Source organism: Oncorhynchus mykiss, chromosome 19 (genome assembly GCF_013265735.2).
Source record: "Oncorhynchus mykiss isolate Arlee chromosome 19, USDA_OmykA_1.1, whole genome shotgun sequence".
Lineage (NCBI taxonomy): Eukaryota > Metazoa > Chordata > Actinopteri > Salmoniformes > Salmonidae > Oncorhynchus > Oncorhynchus mykiss.
Genome location: NC_048583.1, coordinates 50,991,254 through 51,006,016, shown reverse-complemented (window position 1 = coordinate 51,006,016; position 14,763 = coordinate 50,991,254). Strand labels below are relative to the sequence as shown.

General features: G+C 44.6%; 1 protein-coding gene across 1 annotated transcript in view; it reads left to right on the top strand.

Annotated features, from left to right (window-relative positions):
• The window catches only part of ush2a (Usher syndrome 2A (autosomal recessive, mild)), a 486,438-nt gene that overhangs the window by 165,765 nt on the left and 305,910 nt on the right, over nucleotides 1–14,763 (top strand). Inside the window, exons 26-27 of the mRNA XM_036955034.1 lie at nucleotides 5,953–6,083; nucleotides 13,826–13,952. Coding sequence (XP_036810929.1) covers nucleotides 5,953–6,083; nucleotides 13,826–13,952 — 258 coding nt within the window. The remainder of the gene's footprint in view (nucleotides 1–5,952; nucleotides 6,084–13,825; nucleotides 13,953–14,763) is intronic.

The window sequence follows — 14,763 nt, the reverse complement described above, 5'->3', positions numbered from 1 at the left end:
CGCTCTCTCCACACAGCCATCGCTTCCTTGCGCTTAGTGTGTATTAGGTCTTTGTGTGTTTTGTTTTATTGGAAGAACAAAAGTCTCCAGAAAATATACATCTAAAAATTGTTCTTGATGATCTTGTCAAGGTGTGTGGAAAGGCTTCTTTAAAACAGTGCTGAGCGTTTTTTTACAGCCTATGATAAAAGACCTGAGATGTAGATAGATAGAGGTTAATGGATCAAATCATTGGCATAAACAGGATGTATTCACTATCATCTAGGTGTTTTCGCCATAACCATCCCTTTCCACATTCAATACTAACCTCATACCCTACATCATACCCCTCATACCCTACATCATACCCTTCATACCCTACATCCAATATATCTGCGGAGGCGCACGCAACACCAAACAAATCAAATCAAAAAAGGATTTGAAACACACCGTCTGTACGGCAAATTGATCAGACGGTGGAACTCATCAATGCTTTACTGCAGCCTGATGGGCTTTCTGTCTCAAATCACTCATCATCCTCTCTTCCCATTAACGTAATGCACTATTTAGAACATATTTTAGAATATTAATAACGTGATGTTTTCATGTTTCCATCATTTGTTCATTTAGTTTGTGTATTCTTGCGTTTTCGGAGTTGAGTGGATGTATGCCACTTGTCTTTGAGAGGTCAATGTGCTTTATGCTAAATCTGGGCTCCAATCAAGGAAGCCTTTTCACTATGAAATCAATGCCTGAGAGATGAGTGCAGGTTTCTTTAATGGATTCATCCATTTAGAGATGTTTTTTATACATTAAAAAAACTAGACCGTTGCCTTAGCATGAATATGAATGTGATTGGAATCTGTTTTTAAACCAAACAAATCCCAAAGATTTGAACTGCACTGAAATGAACTAAATCAAAAACGTTGTGTAAATAAGAAACCAGAAAGAGAAAGGAATAATGTATCCTGACTCTACACACTCTATCGTAGCGTGCGGAAGAAATGTTAAATGATACAAGTTATTTTCCTTAATTAATTTGATTGATTGCCGTGCGGTGTCGGCACGGAGGCAAAGTGGAGGGAAAACTTTACAGACATCATTAGTTTTTCTCCATTTAAAGATTAATCAGGAGAGGCTGGGCTCTTTAGCTCTGTCATTTGTATATTTAATGGGCTGCTGCAGAATCTATGGCGGTAATTAGCGCTAGCCGCTCTCTCATTAATACGACTGGGCTGATTAATGCTAGCGCCACGCTAACATGACTGGAGTGATCCGCGGGATGTTCTGACTAGATTACACCAGCCAGACCCTGTTTGTTTGGCGTCATGACAAATAGAATAGTGCTCAACAAAAGACCAGGGAATAAAGACCAGGGAAATAGGAGGATGGATTCTGCTGAGACAATATGTTTGTTTTGTGTATGAGGCATTTGAAAGGGTTTGACTCTAGGATTGTGTTGCAAATTGTGGCAAGTTCTTTTTAATCTCTCACTGTTATGATTATAATACACTGTACATGTAATAGATAATATGATATCTATAGATCCTTTTTTAAACAACCTCCACATTAGTCCGTCCTATATCCATATAACCTTTATCTCGAATGTTGAGTCTACAACATTACAACAGGCATGTCTGCCTCCAAGCATGTGCGTTGGTGCCTGCCTGCCTGCCTGTGTGTGTGTGTGTGTGTGTGTGTGTGTGTGTGTGTGTGTGTGTGTGTGTGTGTGTGTGTGTGTGTGTGTGTGTGTGTGTGTGTGTGTGTGTGTGTGTGTGTGTGTGTGTGAGTGTGTATGTATGTACTGTGTATGATGAACTTTACATACACATAAACTGTACATGACTCTACTCAGATCCCTTAAGAGTGTCTGTCACGCCCTTGACCTGAGATATCTCTGTTTTCTTTATATTTTGGTTAGGTCAGGGTGTGACTCGGGTGGATACGCTAGTTTTTGTATTGTCTAGGGTTTTGTATGTCTAGAGTTTTGTAGGTCTAGGTATTTGTATGTTTATGGTGGCTTGATATGGTTCCCAATCAGAGGCAGCTGTTTATCGTTGTCTCTGATTGGGGATCATATTTAGGTAGCCATTTCCCTTTGGTGTTTGTGGGATCTTGTTCTATGTTTAGTTGCCTGTCTGCACTATTCATATTAGCTTCACGGTTCGTTTTGTTGTTTTGCTAGTTTGTTCAGTGTTCATTCTATTAAATAAAGAAGAATGTACGCATACCACGCTGCGCCTTGGTCCGATTCATACGACGAACGTTACAGTGTCAGGTTAGGAACAGTGCCCGGTTGAATAAAACCCCTTAAGTATAACCCCTTACGTAAAATCCCTTACGTAAAACCGGATGCAGGTCTCATGGGGGTCTCACCCCGCAAGGTGTCCCAGCTAGAGAGTGGTCAGCTGCCTCAGTCACGGAGTGGTCAAGTAAGTCGCTCTGGTCTCCTAGGGCAGTCTCTCTCTCTCTCTCTCTCTCTCTCTCTTGCTCTCTCTCTCTCACTCTGGGCTATCCCAGCTGGGCACTCCTAAGAGCCCCTGGTACAGCACATCACTGAGTGGCCAGAACAGACTGCTGACTGAGTGGTCCAACATGTCTCTACAGTCTGGTGGATCCTACTCGAGAGTGAATGGACAGTATGGTCTCCCCCGGGGTCTCCCTATTGCTGAGGTACTCCTGCTGGGGTTTCCACAGAGCCCCTTGGTCCTGCCTGCAGATAGTTGGTCCTGCCTGCAGAGAGCTGGTCCTGCCTGCAGAGAGCTGGTCCTGCCTCCAGAGAGCTGGTCCTGCCTGCAGAGAGCTGAGTAGTTAGCCTAGTCTCTATGGTGTCTCCCACGAGGGTCTCTCTTCCCTCTCAGGCTGTCCTGGAGGATGGATGGATGGATGGATGGATGGATGGATGGATGGACTGGGCTGGATGACCATGTGAAGTGTGTTGAACCTGAAGTAGCAAGCTGTCATCAGAAAGAGCTGAGCACAACTGGGAGAGAGGAGAGACTGCTGAGCACACAGCTTTCATAACTACATCTATGAACAAACAGGCACGCCAACAGCCAACTTACATAGCTTCTAAAATAAAGTATTTATTACTAATATCCATCAATACCTTGAATAAATGCACACACACACGCATGTACACACAAACAATAGTATTAACAGCCTTACAGTACTCAAAACAACATTCGTACAAGAGTCAAGGACAGTGAGTCTCCATGAGTCATATGAGTGTCTGTCTAAGACATGTCTATGTCCCTACTGCCAGTGTCTTCAGTAGTGGTAGGTCTGTTCCCTAGTGGACTGCTCTACCTACATTAGGGTTAACGGAAGCTAAGGTAGCCCTTTCCTGCAGTCAATGACCAAAAGAGCCATCTTTGACCTCATGGGTGGAATATTATTCATCTTTTTCATAAATAATAAAACTTAAACAACAAAAATCTGACATGGTACAGGTGTCTTCTTTTTGTTAAGCCCAAAACCATGTGTGTGAGGTGTATACGTTTGTTTCGAAGTAGATTTCTTTAAGACTACCGAGAATCCCTCTGTGTGACCATGATTTAAACCTGCTGTAAAAGATTGTATAGTCAAAGAGAGATGGAGAGGGGGGGTGAAGGGATAGAGAGAGAGAGAGAGAGAGAGATGGAGAGGGGGGTGAAGGGATAGAGAGAGAGAGAGAGAGATGGAGAGGGGGGGTGAAGGGATAGAGAGAGAGAGAGAGAGAGAGAGAGAGAGAGAGAGAGGGTATTCCCAGATTGACTACTCTAGCGTCACCAGGTTAAAACAGGCTAAGTTAGCATCACCTATCTGTCAGGTACTGTATCGTCTTCCACAAGGGGCTCTGATGTGTCCCATCTATCAAGACTACAAACACTATCGCTCTGATGTAATGCTCTTATACTGAGACCTCATAATTTCTGCTCCTAATGTCAGAGAGAGATTGAGAGATGAAGAGGGAGAAAGATAGATTTTTTAACTATATTCTTTTAGCCAATTTAAGGCACAAATGCATCCTGTTTTTCCATACTGACATCTTTGCCTGCACCAACAAGTAATTAGCTAAACAGACCCTCTGCCTGTTCACTACGCTGAACCTAGGCCCTCCAACGTATAAGTCAATAGTCAGCCCCAAGCCTAGCCCTGTATATCACCCACCCAGGACAGAAAACTGCCCTGCCAGTCAGGAACAAATACAAAACAAAGGTCCTCCTTCCCACAAAAAAGACACCACCTCCCCACTCAATCTGTGAATAATCCTCCACTGTGATCCATAAGTACTCTTCTCTATGGAGGTTTATATAGGGAGTGTCAACATCCTCTCTGGAAAGTGAGAGACAGAGAGATGGGCAGAAGGAGAGAGAAAGAGATGGGCAGAAGGAGAGAGAGAGAGATGGGCGGAAGGAGAGAGAGAGAGATGGGCGGAAGGAGAGAGAGAGAGATGGGCGGAAGGAGAGAGAGAGAGATGGGCGGAAGGAGAGAGAGAGAGAGATTGGCAGAAGGAGAGAGAGAGAGAGAGAGATGGGCGGAAGGAGACAGAGAGATGGGCGGAAGGAGAGAGAGAAATGGGCGGAAGGAGAGAGAGAGAGAGAGAGAGCGAGAGAGAGATGGGTGGGCGGAAGGAGAGAGAGAATGAGAGATGGGCAGAAGCAGAGAGAGAGAGATCGGCGGAAGGAGAGAGAGATGGGGAGAGAGAGAGAGAGAGATGGGCAGAAGGAGAGAGAGAGATGGGCGGAAGGAGAGAGAGAAATGGGCGGAAGGAGAGAGAGAGAGAGAGAGAGAGAGAGATGGGTGGGCGGAAGGAGAGAGAGATGGGCGGAAGGAGAGAGAGAGAGATTGGCGGAAGGAGAGAGAGAATGAGAGATGGGCAGAAGGAAAGAAAGAAATGGGCGGAAGGAGAGAGAGAGATGGGAGGAAGGAGATAAAGGGAAATGAGGAGAGAGAGGTTGAAGTGGGCTAACTGTACGTCACATATCTGTCATGGCCCCTCTCGTGTCACTGATGACAAGATCACAGATGAATGTCACGCGTTTTAACTGGGATGTGAGTTTATATACAGTATTTTTATTTGTTTCAATTCAGCACTTTATGGTTACTGCATGCTGACCTCTTTTAATATAAGTTAGTACTTTATTCATTGATAGTACTTTATTATTCTGTTAGTCTTTAGGATTTGTTCATTCTTTTTCAGTTGTATTTTTGTTTCAGAAGTTTCTGAATCCATCACATTGTGTTTAACGCCACTCGTAATCATTCTCCCAATTCCTTTGAAATTCCCACACTGACGACTTTCCCAAAGAGGCCGAGCTCAGAATTCCGAGGGTGTTCCCTCGATCCCGCTATCCCTGTGTCTCTCTATCCCTGTATCCGAGTTTAGGATCTAAAGCAGGGATAAAGGGATGGAGTCGGAAGGAAGGAGAGAGATAGTAAGCGATAGAGTTGTCTTCCGGGAGTCTCCTGTCAGGTTAGAGGGAGTTAGACGTGTCTTAGAGAGCTCCAGCACTACCTCCCCAGATTAAGTACAGATTATCAGATTAACACACAGAGACCAGTCAGAGATTAGACCAGAGGAGATGTGTTTAGCCTGAGCATCCAGTGCTCCCCTGGAGTCCTAATGGAGACATTGGATTGAACACGCACACGCACACACACACACACACACTCAAATGGAGACATGAATACCCATCTGGGGGCATCAAAGCAGGATGCTTTTTCCTGACTTGAGGCCGTACATGGGGGCTCAGGGGATGTGGGTTTAGGAGACGTACACATACATACATTACACACACACATGCACATAGGTGGATTGTGGCGGGATGTAGAGAGGAGTGTGTGAGGAGTCCAATGGGACACACTCTAAACCCTTCGACACAGGCACAGATCACCTTTTATCTCCTAATGAAGGATTTCACACGCTCTAATATCTAATCTAATCTCTTCTTCTCCTCCTTTTTTCCTCTCTCCGCCCCCCTCCTCCAGGGCTCCGGTTGAGTTTCAGAACGCGAGCATCAGACGGCCTGCTCCTCTGTGCTGTGTCTCCTGGAAACCAAGAGGAGTACCTGGCTCTGCAGATCCGCAATGGACGCCCCTACTTCCTGTTTGACCCACAGGTAATAAACTCCTGTTCGACCCACAGGTAAACTACAAACATGTCCGCCCGTCCGGTTCGACCCACAGTTAAACTACAAACATGTCCGTCCTTCCGGTTCGACCCACAGGTAAACTACAAACATGTCCGTCCTTCCGGTTCGACCCACAGGTGAACTACAAACATGTCCGCCCTTCCCGGGTCAACCCACAGGTAAACTACAAACATGTCCGCCCTTCCGGGTCGACCCACATGTAAACTACAAACATGTCCGCCCTTCCCGGGTCGACCCACAGGTAAACTACAAACATGTCCGCCCGTCCGGTTCGACCCACAGGTAAACTACAAACATGTCCGTCCTTCCGGTTCGACCCACAGCTAAACTACAAACAGGTCCGTCCTTCCGGTTCGACCCACAGGTAAACTACAAACATGTCCGCCCTTCCGGTTCGACCCACAGGTAAACTACAAACATGTCCGTCCTTCCGGTTCGACCCACAGGTAAACTACAAACATGTCCGCCCTTCCGGTTCGACCCACAGGTAAACTACAAACATGTCCGCCCTTCCGGTTCGACCCACAGGTAAACTACAAACATGTCCGTCCTTCCGGTTCGACTCACAAGTGAACTACAAACATAGCCAGATTAAAGTGAGTGAGTCACTGATAATTTTCATATTCCTGTGACTTATTAAACCCACATTGTGTTCGGTTGAGGGGAACATTGTGACTTCCTCATCTGATAAATCCTATCGTTGGGGGGAACATTGTGACTTCCTCATCTGATAAATCCTATCGTTGGGGGGAACATTGTGACTTCCTCATCTGATAAATCCTATCGTTGGGGGGAACATTGTGACTTCCTCATCTGATAAATCCTATCGTTGGGGGGAACATTGTGACTTCCTCATCTGATAAATCCTATCGTTGGGGGGAACATTGTGACTTCCTCATCTGATAAATCCTATCGTTGGGGGGAACATTGTGACTTCTTCATCTGATAAATCCTATCGTTGGGGGGAACATTGTGACTTCCTCATCTGATAAATCCTATCGTTGGGGGGAACATTGTGACTTCCTCATCTGATAAATCCTATCGTTGGGGGGAACATTGTGACTTCTTCATCTGATAAATCCTATCGTTGGGGGGAACATTGTGACTTCTTCATCTGATAAATCCTATCGGCAACCTCCCCTTAGTTTCTTCATTCAAGAGAAACTTTCAAAGTGTATCAGCCTCCAATTAACTCCTTCCCTGCAGTCACGGCACATGCATACCAATCGCTAGCTCATTAGGCTACAGACACACACACACTCGACTCAATTGCTCTTATGATGAAAGCGGTGCTGGCAGATGATTTCACGCGAGTGTCCGTCAGACCACCAACTATCTCTCTTCCACAATAATCACCCTCACACACACACACACACACACACACACACACACACACACACACACACACACACACGCACTAGAATATGCAAACACACACACACACACACGCAATAAGGACCTCTTCCTTCTCCAGCTACGCAGCAGCCTTTCCAAACACATTTAGTTAGGCTAGTTCGGTGATTAACACTAGAAGTGGTGTCGCAGTCGATTAATGTCCCCAGATAGCTCCCCCATTAGTTCCCCCATTAGCCAATTCAACAGGCCTAATGGGATTACCACCACGGGGGACCTAATTTGGCGTGACACAGGAAACTGGTATGCTCCCCCCACCACCACACACACACACACTTTCTAATGATGGAATTAATTAGCATTTTATGAAACATAATCTCATAGAGGGATGTTTAGCTACTGTAATGTTAGAGCTGTCACTAACCATGCCTCTCCTCTCGAGTTACTGTTGTCTTTTTAAACCCTGGTTAGGGAGCACTGGGAATCTGTGTGGAATATGACACACCCCTGCCCCCAGCTATATATGATTTAGGCTGGGATTGTTGACAATCATTCTGCACTTGACCTTTAAAGGTAATTTATGTTTGAGTGTGTTTACTGTAAATTACGATATACAGTACGCATTGCAGTGCGCTTGATGAAAACGTGCTTTTGATTGAATCCAGGCCTTGCTCTGAACTGAATGTTGTAGCAAGTAACAAAGAGAAGTATGTTTCTAACAGAAGTCCACAATAGGGATGGGCATGTACATTCTTTGACTGTGCTCACATGATTTTTTTTCAGAGTACTCGAATCCTCTAATGTAAACACAAGGCTCGCACTGGAAAATATGTGTGCATTTATCTATATGCCAACATTGTGCAACAGTGCCTAATTTATTACATAACCATTACAGATATCAAATCCTAATTGCTAAATTGCCCCATAAATAGTACCAGTATAGTACCATTTTCTACATTGAAGACATCACAACGTATGAAATAACATATGGAATTATGTAGTAACTAAAAAAGTAGCCACCCTTTGCCTTGATGACACCTTTGCACACTCTTGCACACTCTTGGCATTCTCTCAACCAGCTTCACCTGGAATGCTTTTCCAACAGTCTTGAAGGATTTCCCACATATGCTGAGCACTTGTTGGCCGGTCCAGCTCATCCCAAACCATCTAAATTGGTTTGAGGTCCGGTGTTTGTGGAGGCCAGGTCATCTGATGCAGCACTCCATTCCTCTCCTTCTTGGTCTTATTGCCCTTACACAGTGTGGAGGTGTGTTGGGTCATTGTCCTGTTGAAAAACAAATGATAGTCCCACTATCGCTGCAGAATGCTTTGGTAGCCAGGTTGGTTAAGTGTGTGTGTGTGTGTGTGTGTGTATTTGTTTGTGTGTGTGGTAACCCACCCTAGCAAAGTAAATTCCCCCTGTGTTCTCTATACAGTAAGAGATTGGGTTCAACCCCCCCAAGGTTGCCAGGGCTGACTCCCCTAAAGGCAGCCTTATGTGTGGGGCAGCACTTTGGATAAGTGCTCTTTATCTTGCAACCGGAAGTGGGCATAGCTATCTCCAAAGCTGTCTACAGAAGCAAACTGTGGGAATACTTTGATTACAGAGCAGATGATGAGGAACAGCCCACCAAAACAACTAAGCAAAATGTGTTACAAAGCAGCGCAGTGCATGGGAGGTTTAGTTCCAAAATGACATAAAAACTATTTTACATATGACATTTGCATTGAAACGTTGTCGCTCTTCTACTAAATTTGAATTGTTTTTGAGTGACATTGACATTAACATATATTCAGCATGACATGCATGTGAGTATTATAATATCATTACACAACCCAAAAATAATGTCTAATGCACTCATAACTTGATAGCAATATATTTAAACTACATCACGTTTGTCTGGGCTTGCTAGCAGTAACCACTAGCCGGCATAGCAGTTTACCCTGGGAAGTGAAATGCCCTCTGGGAATCATAGTATGCTGTGTAAAATCCATTGTATTTCTATGCCGTGTAGGCTATTTCAATATACAGTGTCTTGCGAAAGTATTCGGCCCCCTTGAACTTTGCGACCTTTTGCCACATTTCAGGCTTCAAACATAAAGATATAAAACTGTATTTTTTTGTGAAGAATCAACAACAAGTGGGACACAATCATGAAGTGGAACAACATTTATTGGATATTTCAAACTTTTTTAACAAATCAAAAACTGAAAAATTGGGCGTGCAAAATTATTCAGCCCCTTTACTTTCAGTGCAGCAAACTCTCTCCAGAAGTTCAGTGAGGATCTCTGAATGATCCAATGTTGACCTAAATGACTAATGATGATAAATACAATCCACCTGTGTGTAATCAAGTCTCCGTATAAATGCACCTGCACTGTGATAGTCTCAGAGGTCCGTTAAAAGCGCAGAGAGCATCATGAAGAACAAGGAACACACCAGGCAGTTCCGAGATACTGTTGTGAACAAGTTTAAAGCCGGATTTGGATACAAAAAGATTTCCCAAGCTTTAAACATCCCAAGGAGCACTGTGCAAGCGATAATATTGAAATGGAAGGAGTATCAGACCACTGCAAATCTACCAAGACCTGGCCGTCCCTCTAAACTTTCAGCTCATACAAGGAGAAGACTGATCAGAGATGCAGCCAAGAGGCCCATGATCACTCTGGATGAACTGCAGAGATCTACAGCTGAGGTGGGAGACTCTGTCCATAGGACAACAATCAGTCGTATATTGCACAAATCTGGCCTTTATGGAAGAGTGGCAAGAAGAAGCCATTTCTTAAAGATATCCATAAAAAGTGTCGTTTAAAGTTTGCCACAAGCCACCTGGGAGACACACCAAAGATGTGGAAGAAGGTGCTCTGGTCAGATGAAACCAAAATTGAACTTTTTGGCAACAATGCAAAACGTTATGTTTGGCGTAAAAGCAACACAGCTGAACACACCATCCCCACTGTCAAACATGGTGGTGGCAGCATCATGGTTTGGGCCTGCTTTTCTTCAGCAGGGACAGGGAAGATGGTTAAAATTGATGGGAAGATGGATGGAGCCAAATACAGGACCATTCTGGAAGAAAACCTGATGGAGTCTGCAAAAGACCTGAGACTGAGACGGAGATTTGTCTTCCAACAAGACAATGATCCAAAACATAAAGCAAAATCTACAATGGAATGGTTCAAAAATAAACATATCCAGGTGTTAGAATGGCCAAGTCAAAGTCCAGACCTGAATCCAATCGAGAATCTGTGGAAAGAACTGAAAACTGCTGTTCACAAATGCTCTCCATCCAACCTCACTGAGCTCGAGCTGTTTTGCAAGGAGGAATGGGAAAAAATGTCAGTCTCTCGATGTGCAAAACTGATAGAGACATACCCCAAGCGACTTACAGCTGTAATCGCAGCAAAAGGTGGCGCTACAAAGTATTACCTTAAGGGGGCTGAATAATTTTGCACGCCCAATTTTTCAGTTTTTGATTTGTTAAAAAAGTTTTAAATATCTAATAAATGTCGTTCCACTTCATGATTGTGTCCCACTTGTTGTTGATTCTTCACAAAAAAATACAGTTTTATATCTTTATGTTTGATGCCTGAAATGTGGCAAAAGGTCGCAAAGTTCAAGGGGGCCGAATACTTTCGCAAGGCACTGTAGAAGCTTCAGAAATGAGCTTCAAAGTGTTTTTATGTTGTTTTGGAACTAAACTATTAATTTAATACATACAATTATACTGAACAAAAATATAAACCCAACATGCAACAATTTCAACGATTTTACTGAGTTCTTATAAGGAAATCAGTCAATTCAAATAAATTCATTAGGCCCTGATCTATGGATTTCACATGATTGGGCAGGGGCACAGCCATGAGTGGGCCTGGGAGGGCATCACAGGAAAATTGAAGGTGTTATTCTGTTATTTAATGCAGTGTTTTATTTTTGAATATCAAATATCATTTTGGTATTGAGTAGTGTTTCAAATCAAATCTTATTGGTCTAATACACATGGTTAGATGTTAATGTGAGGGTAGCTAAATGCTTGTGCTTCTAGTTCCGACCATGCAGTAATATCTAACAAGTAATATAACATTTTTACAACAACTACCTAATACACACACAAGTGTAAAGGAATTAATACGAATTTGTACATATAAATATATAGATGAGTGATGGCCGAACGTCATAGGCAAGATGCAGTAGATGGTATAGAGTACAGTATATACATATGAGATGAGTAATGTATGGTATGTAAACATTATATAAAGTGGCATTGTTTAAAGTGGCTAGTGATACATTTACAGTGGGGCAAAAAAGTATTTAGTCAGCCACTAATTGTGCAAGTTCTCCCACTTAAAAAGATGAGAGAGGCCTGTAATTTTCATCATAGGTACGTACACTTCAACTATGACAGACAAAATGAGAAAAAAATCCTACAATGTGATTTTCTGGATTTTTTTTCCCCCTCATTTTGTCTGTCATAGTTGAAGTGTACCTATGATGAAAATTACAGGCCTCTCTCATCTTTTTAAATGGGAGAACTTGCACAATTAGTGACTGACTAAATACTTTTTTGCCCCACTGTATTACATCAATATTTCCATTATTAAAGTGGCTAGAGTTGAGTCAGTATGTTGGCAGCAGCCACTCAATGTTAGTGATGGCTGTTTAACAGTCTGATGGCCTTGAGATAGGTGTTTTTCAGTCTCTCGGTACCAGCTTTGATGCACCTGTACTGACCTCGCCTTCAGGATGGTAGCGGGTGAACAGGCAGTGGCTCGGGTGGTTGTTGTCCTTGATGATCTTTTTGGCCTTCCTGTGACAACGGGTGGTGTAGGTGTCCTGGAGCGCAGGTAGTTTGCCCCCGGTGATGCGTTGTGCAGACCGCACAACCCTCTGGAGAGCCTTACGGTTATGGGCGGAGCAGGTGTCGTACCAGGCAGCTCTCGATTGTGCATCTGTAGAAGTTTGTGAGTGCTTTTGGTGACAAGCCATATTTCTTCAGCCTCCTGAGGTTGTTGCGCCTTCTTCACCACGTTGTCTGTGTGACTGGACCATTTCAGTTTGTCCGTGATGTGTACGCTGAGGAACTTAAAACTTCCCCCTTCTCCACTACTGTCCCGTCGATGTGGATAGGGGGCTGGTCCCTCTGTCATCTCCTTTGTTTTGCTGACATTGAGAGAGAGGTTTTTTTCCTGACAACACACTCCGAGAGCCCTCACCTCCTCCCTGTAGGCTGTCTCGTCGTTGTTGGTAATCAAGCCAACTACTGTTGTTTTGTCTGAAAACTTGATGATTGAGTTGGAGGCGTGCATGGCCACGCAGTCATGGGTGAACAGGGAGTACAGGAGAGGGCTGAGAACGCACCCTTGTGGGGCCCCAGTGTTGAGGATCAGCGGGGTGGAGATGTTGTTTCCTACCCTTTCGGTATGGAGAGTCATGATACTAAGCCTTGTATCGGTATCAAAGTCAAAAATCTGGTATAGTTACAATACTAGTGTTTAGTGTATAAAGGCCACACACACACACTGTAGTTTGGCCCTATAGATAATGAAAGTGATCCCTAGACCCAGCCAAGCAGTCCAGCAGATGGACAGAGAGACTGAAGTCACTTTTTGGGAGGATGACAGAATAGTTCCCTCTGATCTCACAGGACCTTAATGAAACCTCCTGAATGTTTTATTGATTTATTTGTATTTTTTATTTAACCCTTATTTAACTAGGCAAGTCATGAATGGAGGGAGGAAAGGAGCGAGGGACAGAAGGAAACAGAGTGAAAGGATGGATGGATAAAGAGAGATACTAGAAAAGACACTGTATTTGGACAGGGTAAAATATCAACTCCAGTCTTAAACAGATGTATTATCCACATTAGTTGAAGCAGCATACATACAAAACATGAAAACAATAATGTATATTGAATTGAATTGAAAATTGAGAGAAGGAGACAGAGAGACAGAGGGAGGAGACGGAGAGAGAGCGAGGGGGAGAGAGAGTTTGTCCCGTCCTCCCCCTGTCCTGTCCTGTTGTGCTGGGTGTTGTTAAGTAGACGTGTACTGTCGGCTGGGTAGTAAAGGTGTCAGGAGGCTGATAAACCTTGGCATTTATACATATATTGATCTCATCATTAAATCTTCATCACACAGCAGAGATGCACCGCTTTGTTGTGGATGTGTATGTGTGTGTGTCACCTCTCTCTCTGCAGAGTGCCCATCTCTCCTGCTAAGTGCCGATACTGATGATGTCATGCATACTTCAGAAAAAATCACACACACACACACACATATACAGACACAGACAAACACACACAAACACACACACGGCCAGGTGTAGGTGTGTATGTGACCTCTGTCTCCTCTCCCAGGGCTGGGCAGTGGGAGTGGGAGTGGAGGGTGATGGGGGGAGGAGCTACAACGATGGCCAGTGGCACAGCATCATGGCAACCAGGAAACAGGCCGTGGGAACGATCATTGTGGATGATCAATACCAAGGTAACACTCACTGTGGTTAGGATAATCATATTCACTGTGTGTGTTAAACCCATGCTCTGTGTTCTATTGAGGTATTATCCAGGTTAATCTGAGTCACCGTCTGTGTGATAAGAATCATTAGAATACTCTTGCTCTGCTCTTCCTCTCCGCTCCTCCTCCTCTTCCTCTCTGCTCCTCCACTTCCTCTCCGTTCCCCCTCTTCCTCTCTGCTCCTCCCCCTCTTCCTCTCTGCTCCTCCTTTTCCTCTTCATTCCTCCTCTCTGCTCATCCTCTTCCTCCACTCCTCCTCCTCTTCCGCTCCTCCTCTTCCTCTCTGCTCCTGTTCCTCTTCGCTCCTCCTCCCCACTCCTCCTCTTCCTCTCCTCCTCCTCTCCGCTCCTCCTCTCCGCTCCTCCTCTTCCTCTCCGCTCCTCCTCTCTGCTCATCCTCCTCCTCTCTGCTCATCCTCCTCTTCCGCTCCTCTTCCTCCTCACTGTTCCCCCTCTTCCTCTCCGCTCCTCTTCCTATCCGCTCCTTCTCCTCTTCCTCTCTGTTCCTCCTCCTCTTCCTCTGCTCCTCCTCCTCATCTTAGCTCCTCCTCCCCCTCTTCCTCTCCGCTCCTCCTTTTCCTCTCCACTCCTCCTCCTCCTCCTCTTCCTCTCTGCTTCTCCTCCTCTCCGCTCCTCTTTTTCCTCTCCGCTCATCCTCTTCCGCTTCTCCTCCTCCGCTCCTCCTCATCCTCCTCTTCCTCTCTGCTTCTCCTCCTCTCCACTCCTCCTCTTCCTCTCCGCTCCTCTTTCTCTCTGCTCATCCTCCTCTTCCTCTTCGCTCC